This window comes from Argentina silus (genome assembly GCF_951799395.1).
Source record: "Argentina silus genome assembly, chromosome: 17".
Classification (NCBI taxonomy): Eukaryota; Metazoa; Chordata; class Actinopteri; order Argentiniformes; family Argentinidae; genus Argentina; species Argentina silus.
The window spans coordinates 4,500,457-4,510,644 of NC_139671.1; the positions used below are offsets into that span (position 1 = coordinate 4,500,457).

Genomic DNA, 10,188 nt, shown 5'->3' on the forward strand with positions numbered 1-10,188 from the left:
CATGGCTGGTAGAGAGAGGGATAGTCATGGCTGGTAGAGGGAGGGATAGTCATGGCTGGTAGAGAGAGGGATAGTCATGGCTGGTAGGGTAGAGAGAGGGAGTAGGGTAGAGGGAGGGATAGTCATGGCTGGTAGGGTAGAGGGAGGGATAGTCATGGCTGGTAGGGTAGAGAGAGGGATAGTCATGGCTGGTAGGGTAGAGAGAGGGATAGTCATGGCTGGTAGGGTAGAGGGAGGGATAGTCATGGCTGGTAGGGTAGAGAGAGGGATAGTCATGGCTGGTAGGGTAGAGAGAAGGATAGTCATGGCTGGTAGGGTAGAGGGAGGGATAGTCATGGCTGGTAGGGTAGAGAGAGGGATAGTCATGGCTGGTAGGGTAGAGGGAGGGATCGTGTTGGCTGGTAGAGAGAGGGATCGTGATGTGAGGAGAAGAGGGAAAGAAGTGGCTAGAAGACCGGATATTCTGTCCAATCAGTGCATTGTGTCCAAGGGCAAATGTAGAAGCAAGAGTCAAAACACAGGGAGACTGAAGATAGTGTTATTACATTTAGACAATGATGAAGTCACATTTGGTCTCATTAGACCACCTGCCTCTTTTTCCTGCAAGCTCACACTAAAATAAATAAACACACACACCCCGGCAGGCCCCCTCCAAGTCGTTTCAGGTTGCGTTAAGTGCTCCCTCTCATTTCCCCTCACTTAACACAGCCTTCATTAACATCCTGTCACCAAATTTCTTTCTCTCTCTCACTCTCACTCTCACTCTCTCTCTCACTCTCTCTCTCACTCTCTCACTCTCTCACTCTCTCACTCTCTCACTCTCTCTCTCACTCACACACCCTAGTAACAATCACACTACAGCACTGATCATAAAGAATTCCTGCTACATACTGCGTCACTGATCCTGAAACAGCTACATTAGCTACTGGACAGGAGTAAACAATTTTCCCTGTCCAGTTTCTGTAATCTCTTAACAGGTCGGATGGCAGAAGTTGAGGGGGGTCAGAAGGGAATATCAGAGTGTTCGGCTGTTTGGCAATGTGGTAGCGTCTCAAGTGAGATCCTCTGGAGGAGAGGAAGTGTTGCAATGCGGGAAGTGATGCAGTCAGTCCTCGGCCTCCATGTCTCTCAGCGTCGGTGGCATCATGGGAGGGTCTAGGACTCGGAATCCTGAGGGAGTGAGAGGCAGATGCAGGGTTAGATGCTGAGGCTCAAATCATCCCTCCATCCATCCATCCATCCATCCATCCATCGTGTCCAATCATCCATCTATCCATCATTAATGAAACAGAACATGTTTGGCCAACCAACATGATCATGCTTTGCTTCAGTCTTACAATACAAATTGAAAGCAAAACCTGTGACACACATTGCTGTGCTTTGGGCACAGTGAAGACATAATCCATCACTAGTTAACATAATAGTTATTAATAGTATGTAATACTCATTCAAGCCTATACTGAGCCAGGTAGGTTAATCAAGAACTTGTTCTTCTTTTCAATAATGTCCTTGTCAGAGTAAGGGAAGTTTCCACAGAAGGAACATTTCTGTCAGCAAGATCAACAACCCCTCATTAAAAAGCGCTTTGGTCTGCACCTAATCACATTCACGTCAATGAATCGAGTTATCCAGTCAGCCTCCGGGGCAGAGATAGACAAAGCATGTGATTGGAGGAAAATCAAATGATCACTTGTCCGCTGGTCAATTGAATCAAGAGGTATTGTGGTCCCTCTCATGCCCAGATGCAATCTAGGGCAAGATGATCTCATTCTGCAATTCAGTTATACTCAGAGCCATGGTAACAGTGAGACCATAGCAACATGACCATAACCGTTATTTAACCAGGCGGGTCAGTTAAGAACAAATTCTTATTTACCATGATGGCCTGGCATTAAGAATTATGGTTAAAGGGGCAACCTGGGATTCAAACAATAACAAAGCGATCTCCCTGAAACTTTTTTGGGTAAAAAGCTGAGGAATGGGGATGGAGAAATTTAACCACTCTCAAATTCATAGACAGAGGTATGGATGCAAGGACTGACCATCCATGAGAAGAAAATTATAGTTTTAACCATGTTTCGAAGCAATAAGCACTGATTGTAAAACAAGCTTATATTGTGGGTAAGAAAGTTAAACTAATCTAATGAGGCATTTATTAAGTTCTTAAGAATCAGTGGCTATATGCATCATTAATTTGAAAGTCCAAAAATGTATTTACCAATTCCAGATATGCCCCTTTAATGTTAGGGTTCTAAAGGTCACGCTTAGGACTCCAGTGGGTACAATCAGTGCCTTTAGCTAACATTACAGCTGGACGCCATGTTGCTGCCTCTGAGCATTTCATCCATACTACCGTTCTTTCTCCGTTTTTAGGCTCTAACTGCAATTCTTCTCAAATCATTGGTTGACTGGGTTTAAAACACAGACAAATCCTGTGGATCGCCATTGGTCAGTATTGCTCCAGAGGAGCTGATATGGCTGCTGTGGAATGATATGATGTTGTTACCTTGAAGCGTCCAGCCAGTCCCTCCCTCTCTATATGGAGAGAATGGGCATGACAGACAGACTGAGGCAGGACAAGGTAATTCATTTAGTCCTGACTGAGAAGAGAAAGATAAAGCTCTTAAATCAGCTTTTCTCTACTCAGCAACCTCCGAGCTATTAAGTGTATGAAAAAACCATAAATCACACAGGCTGAATATTTCAGAGGAGAAAATATAGACACAAGTGCTGATCCTGCACCCGGAGAGAGATGAGGCAGGAGGGAGGAGGGAGGACTGAGGGTACCAGAGGCAAGGGGAGGTTTTGGAAATATCAGACAGTGATGCAAATGTAGCGTTTGATTTATAACAGCGATAGTGATGTAGGAGGGGCGTGTGTGTGTGTGTGTGTGTGTGTGTGTGTGTGTGTTGTGTGTGTTGTGTAACTGCTTACTTTTACTGAGGGTTGGGATTTGAGGCCCAGGAATGTAAACACAGTGTTGTTTTCTTTTGACTGGAAGAAGTCCTCATAGTCCTGAGATAAACACAAATAAACAAACAGAGAGTTACACAACCCATCCCCACTGTAGCTATTCATAGCAATCATAATCCCATTCTAGACAAAACAGTATCTTCAACGGGTTAAAATAGGCACTGTGTGTGTCACTGGTGATTAATGCAGGCTTAAACAGGCAACAGTGATCTTGACCACGGTGGATAATCTGCCCCATCGCCCGACCAGATTACAACAGGATTACAGACCAACATGCAGACAGAGGACACAGACCGGCTAACGTTAGCATAGCTAACTCTAGAATCCTAACTCTAGAGCCGCACGTAAATCTTGCATTGATGTTGTTGTTTTTTTTGTTGTTTTTTTACAATGATTCAGATGTCAAGTTAGGATTCCACCCTAAATGGCCATCCTACCCTAGGCTACATGCCGTGCTAGCATTAGCTTAGCCTGCTTACTCACAGTGGTCATGCTACTTTGTGACCATTTCATAGCACAGACCTCTTCCACAAACAAGTGACCATTCCATTATGCAAACGATGCATTAGCTTCATACTGCAGGCTACTTGTTCACTGATACGCCAACAGACTAACCACCAAGCAGCATGCAGAAAAGCAGACATAAGAAGGCAAATGTAAGAGGGTTTCCTCTTCTCTGTTAGGGTGTGTATGGAGGGTGTGGCACTAGGACCATGCGAAGCCTGTGCTTTCAGGTGTAGGGAACCCGCATAGTGCAACTGCTACAGGTATATTCATTGTTTTGTGCCTCTGAGTTGATTAGCCTCTCACCCCGCAGTAACGGTCTCCGTCGAATATCTGCGGGGGGATCGGGTTGCCCTTCTCCGGGCGCTTCTCCTCGGGAATGTTCCGGTACATCCACAGCCTCTGCTCCTCCATCATGGTGATGTCCACCTCCTGGAAGGAGATCCGGTTGGCCTCCAGGAAGCCCACCACCTCCTGCTGATGCTTCTTCACCTGGAGGGGAGAGAGGGGAGGAGGGATGGAATAGTTGGGCGAATAGGTGACACAGGAGGGGTGAGGAAGGGGTGTTGAGGTGAGGAGCGAGAGAGAGAGGGAGGTGAGGGGGTTGTGAATGAGGAGAGGGGTGATAGGTAGGTGGGGGAGACAGAACCATGTGGACGGAAGTGGGAGGGTGTTTGAGGCATTAGAGAGGACGAAGCAATAATTGAGAGAAGCAAGGGGGGGGGGGGTGAGGGAGGGAGACGGGAAGGAGACGGGAAGAGACAAACTTTGAACACATCTGTGTTTGGAGCAAAAGGACAACCCTTTCAACCTCTTGCTCGTAGAACTCAAAACAATTGCAGAAACATTAAACAGCAGAGTCCACATATGACGATGACTTCACCTCCGTATAGGCATACTGTATACACAAGCAGCTATACATGGAACAGCTGGTACATGCATACATACAGTACATGACACATACATGATGCCTGCTCTTTTTAGCTTCACATATGGTGAAGTTGCACTCAGACAATGATCTACAGTGCCCTCTATAAGGATTGGAAAGAGGAAGCATTTTGTCTTCTTTTAGCTCTGTACTCCAACAGTTTGAATTTGAAATCAAACAATTACTATGGGGTCAAAGTAGAGATGGTCAGTTTTTTCTTTCTTTTGTTCTTTTCCTTTTCTTTTCACCATTTAGAAACATTTTAAAATATAATCCGCCTATTTCAGGGCTCCAAAAGTATTGGGGAAAAAACATATAATGTCCAAATAAAGCACTCATGTTTAGTATTGCAAATTAAATGCATGTTCAATTGGATTTAAATCTGGAGATTGACTTGGCCACTCTAGAACTTTCCACTTTAGCAGACTCCAAAAGAAAACCTAAAGGCTAGAATCAACACTAGACGTGGACAGCTCTCTTATGCCCACACTGATTAACCAGAAACACCTGTCAAGCCAATTTTCCAATACTACTTCCCTGAAATAGGAGGACTATGTATAAAAAGGTAATGTAATTTCTAAATGGTGAAACCAATCTTTTAAAAAAAAGCATTAAATTAAAGCTGAGAATCTCTACCTTAACCTCATAGTAATTGTTTGATTTCAAACTTGGAGTACAGAGCTAAAAGAAGACAAAATGCTTCCTCTTTCTAATACTTATGGACGGCACTGTAAGTTCAGTGTTCACTCTTCAACTATAAAACTGCAGACTTGACTCAGTTTTTCTGAGCTGTCAGGTGAAATGATTCAGCCCTCAGCTTAGAGAGAAAGGGCATAAGTCTAGACGTCTGGTTCTTAAAGCGCCTTAAACGCAGAAAAACAGTGGACGCACGCACCCACGCACACACACACAAAAGCAAACACACACAAACAAATGCAAATATTTGATATGCATTGGAAAACTCTACAGAGTTGTGCTCAGATTACCTCTACATGCGTGTGGTCTATATGCGTGTGTAAGTGAGAGTGTGTCGTCTGTCTGGTCTCTTAGCTCAGGGGTCAGGCGTGTCATCCACTCCCGTATCGACACACTGTAAACTGACACCCTCACTCACCGCCAGAAGGTTTACACACACACGCCCCTGTGGGAAGTGCCCTGTATGTATCGAATGCTGCATCCATCTCTCTCTCTGACAGTAATAGAGACATTAAAGAGGGTCTAATGATTAGAAGAGTCCATCTCCATTCCATGGGGTCAGTGCTGAACATTGATATTCTAACAGTGTTTGGCTGAGCAGAACTTTTTTTGTGGCCTTGTGTAGGAATAAGTTTGGGTTGCATCGGGCATTTGTTTTCTGCATGTGCTGTTGTGCAATTCTGGATCTGACAACCTGTCAGTGCCATTGTATATAGTCATTCCATTGTGTACATTGCTTACCTTGCTGTTTATACTGCTGTTTATATTCTATTTATTTTAAATGTATTGTTGCACTCCTCTGTGGCGCTGTCACTTTTGCATTTCACTGCATACTTGCATGCACGTGACAAATAAAGAATCTTGAATCTTAGTAAACACATGATGGGTCCCAGCTGCTATCAATAGGCTGAGCAACTCCCATTGGTGCTGTCCCCATCGTTGCACGAAGACAGGATATGACCCTGTGTGTGTGTGTGTGTGTGTGTGTGACTGCTGTCCCAAGTTTGAAAAACAATCCAATGGGAATGTTGCAAAGGAGACAGAAATCTCCCACGCTTCTCTGTCGGTTATTAAAAGTGCCCCATAAAGTGCTGACAGTACGGTTCGGACTTCCTGTGACTCCGTGCAGAGTGCTCCAGTTGGACCCAGTCACCGTGATTAAAAAGAGAGAGAGAGAGAGAGAGAGAGAGAGAGAGAGAGAGAGACTGTGTGAGTGGGTACTGTATGTGTGAGAGAGAAAGAGTGAGATGGAATCACAGAAACATCTCCCTGCCTGTCTGACGAGCCCAGTTTCACCTTTTCACTTTGGGGGGGCGGAGCAGAAAGACCACTAAGAGTGTATGGACCGGTGTTGGGGCTTAGTGATAACACACACTAAGAACTCCCAACTCTCCAAAAGAGCCCAGGTTCACCAACCAGGTCTATCTACGCCCTCTCTACTTTCCTCCTTTCTAAATAAATGTCAATAAAATATGAAAAACTAGAAGATATAAGAGTACGGACAGAGAGAAAAACATCAGGCAGACTGACCGTATTATTCATTCTATGCCTTCTGTTGTGGCACAATCTAATTTGATGATGTCACAAAGGGCTGATTGTGCATAGCTAGCCTATGTGTAAAAAAACAGAACACTGAGGTCACTGTAAACAAACTCTCTGCTCGTATGGTTAAACATTACCCACTGTCTGGTGCCCCCAAAAAACTCCTATTATGTGTACAGTAGAATAGATGGTAACCCAGAGTGCACAATGGAACTATTGTTTTGACCCAAAGACAATGTGAAGGAGATTAATAGCAGTGCTAGACAATCATTGATGGACACACACACAACTAGGTTTTTTTTTTATTCAGTGTTTTTTCAATGGTGTCTCTATACAAGCACTTTATCAATGTACTGTGAGGCAATGAAACAGTACAAAGCTAGCTGATCACAGAACCGTGCATGAGCTAAAAGGCCAGAACAGTATGCATGTGAATAATTAAACAGGTGCCCTGGTGTGATGTGTGGAAATTGAGTGCCAGGTTGAGTGTGAATGTGTGTATGTGTGTGTATTGAATGATTAGAAGTCTGTACTCAACCGTATAGTAACTATGCACTATAAAACTCATGATCATTCAAAAATCAATCACACCCTTCACTGATCAAACAAGCACAGATTCTAAAGACAGTTTAATAATGCTCTCATTAGGCTAATCTGAGGGCCTGTTGGTGAACTAGATTACACTGAGATTGTGTGTGCCTGTTTTGAATAAGGTCTTATGTTGTGAATGTATTTTGTGTACAGTATGTGTGTGTGTGTGTGTGTGTGTGTGAGTGAGAGAGTGTGTGCGTGAATGAGGTTACACTGTAAAAACCTCGATCCTTGTATTGTTGTGTAGTACCTCTGTGCTGCTGGGATTAACCAAGGTTAAGACTGAGAGCTAATCCTTTACTCAGCGCACTAGGTCACGACACAGATTGTGTGTGCGTGTGTGTGTGTGTGTGTGTGTGTGTGTGTGTGTGTGTGACAGAGAGAAATAGACAGATGTGAGTGAGTGAATGGGAATAACAGAGAAAATACGAGAGAGCATATCTTTCATCAGAAAAAGATGATGCGCGATCCCATCGGATTGCAACTTGCACTGACATCTCCAAAGTACTTGAACAGTATTTAACACACTGTGACTGCTCAGCAGTACATGCATTGTGTAAAACATGGAACTCACACACAGCCAGCCATTACCCTACCCCTCAATCCCCAACATTAAGAGGGGCAATCTGGGATTGGTACAGTACATACAATACATTTTGTGTTACTTTTAATGAAATTATAACGCCATTGTTGTTGTTGTTTTTTAAACAATAGAACTTATAAATGCCTCATGAGCTTAGTTCAACAGTTGTTGTTTGAATCCCAGATTGTCCCGTTAACTATTATAGAATCTGACTCTGTATCAGCGGTTAGGGTGAAAACATCTACATACGTAAACCTCATCCTTTCAGCCAAGAGGACAGTAATTTGCACCTCCAATGTTCCAGGCGGATGATTTCCACTTCGCTAATCTGTTCGCTCTAATTTGGGAGTTGATCATTTCTGGGGCGACAACTCTTTCATTATTCTTCCCCCTTACCCAACCCAACCCATCTCTCTCTCCCTCACTTTCTCTTTCTCTCCCGTCCTTTCTCCTTATGTCTGTTTTTCTCTCCCCCACTCTCTTTTTCTCTCTCTTTCTCCTTATTTCCCTCCCCATCATTCTCTCCCCCATCTCTATTTCTCTTTCCACATCTGTCTGTTTCACAGTAATTTAACCAATGAGTGATGCCTGTCATCTCCAATCTCTCCTCTTTAATCAAACTGTGATTTTCTAATTCAATTTCATACCCTTCAAAGTGAATTAAATTCACATAAGCTTGTAGCTGACAGAGCGGACCCCAAGGGTATACAAGCGTGCGCGGGTGTCTGAGCAACAAGCTTATAAATAACTATTTCGTAAACACTAGCCAATTCTGTCCCCCTCTTCCATGTATACAATAAACTGAACACATTAATAAGTCCCATTACCCACGACTTGTGGCATTTAGTCAAGAGAGATTTTCTCTAGAATGATCCTCTCAAACATCTACTGTCCCCAACGGTCTATGCAGGCCCCTCATCTCTCATGTGATGTCAAAGACGGAATAACCCATATGGTCCATCTCCATTGTCCAATCAATACCCCTTAAATCAATCAAGCAATGAGTAAATCTATATCACATACTGCAGTCATATACACCGCACTGTCCTTTGAAACCATGGCCAAAATCAGAACACAAGCAGTGAAAGCTGTTTTTCCTTTGTTGAAATTAATCATATTGATCTAACCACCTGGACATGTGTTTGACAAGTGCTTTGAAGTACAGCAGTAGGCCTACGGTATGCAATGCATACTTTTGGAAGAGTATGAACAAAATATCCCGGTCCAGAGAAAAGAGTGAGGGAGCACTTTTTTGCACAGCAAACATGCACTTTGCCCAACCTTGGAGCAGGGCAAACACAAGAAGTGGCCTAGAATTCATTAATTACTTTACTTTTACGAGCCCTCAGATGAGGACAACAATGCATAAAGTAGCCAGCAAAGCATAAACTATGGTTTTATGCACATTCTATTTCATTAAATGGAAGCTGGCCATTTCAATCTCATACAGATAATCTTTCAATTTCTAATGCGTATCTAGAGATAGATTATCATCCCAGAGGCAACCGGACAATGGTCCTAGTCCAGCAAATACCCTTTGCGTAATGTTTTTTTTTTTTTTTTGCATCCAAGCTCTTAAATGATGAACCCCCAAATTAACTCTCACCTAAATCACCTCTCATGGACTCAGAGGAGGATGGCTCGGTGGGTCCATGAGAGGTGAGGTGTAAATAAGCTTCAGAATCAGAATCTAACCAACACTGCATAAAATATCCAACAAAAGGCCAGTAGTTGTGAAATGTATTTGAATCAGGTTACAAACGAGAGACTGCACGTTTTGAGTAAAACCATGTACTATAGAATGTCAGTTCTTGCCGCACCGCTGAGCGCTCAGAAGTTACATAAACAACGCCCCCCCCCCCGTCCGCTGGTGACAACAACCATATCATGCGAGAGCATTACACATTGAATCTCTTCGATTGATACAAATCTCATACTAGAATTCACGCAAATTATACAGACTAGCACCGCACTCACCGCAACAGAGCCCGAGGAGGAGGCGACGTAAACCTTGATGACCATTTTAATCCTGACAGTCCGTCGCAACAGGCGACAGTCAGGCAAAAAAAAAAAAAAACTATTTTGCAATGAATTCCTCTCGTAGGACAGTTAACGTTGCTGTCTCTCTGTCTCCAACTAAGCCCAGCAGTGTTCACATTAAAGCCAACGCGCGTCCCTGTATTTATACAGTGCCAGGATAACAGCGTGCGTGTGAGCCGAGGTCCGCACTCCCCCAACTGGCTTTCAGCGGTCTCACATCGTCCTTCAAACTGAACCACTTATGGGAAATGTAGTTCTTTATATAAATGAATCAGATTACTTGTTCACCTGTGTTGCTTTAATGTTTAGCTTAATGCAGTCCTCGAATGCC

General features: G+C 43.6%; 1 protein-coding gene across 1 annotated transcript; it reads right to left on the reverse strand.

Annotated features, from left to right (window-relative positions):
• Positions 1-377: 377 nt before the first annotated feature.
• sh3bgrl2 (SH3 domain binding glutamate-rich protein like 2) lies at positions 378-9,839 on the reverse strand (the record flags this gene model as incomplete). Its single annotated transcript, XM_083688543.1, has 4 exons — positions 378-1,170; positions 2,935-3,015; positions 3,784-3,969; positions 9,795-9,839. The coding sequence occupies 4 exons, from the start codon at positions 9,837-9,839 to the stop codon at positions 1,156-1,158; spliced, it is 327 nt and encodes a 108-aa protein (XP_083544669.1). The 3' UTR covers positions 378-1,155.
• Positions 9,840-10,188: the final 349 nt, after the last annotated feature.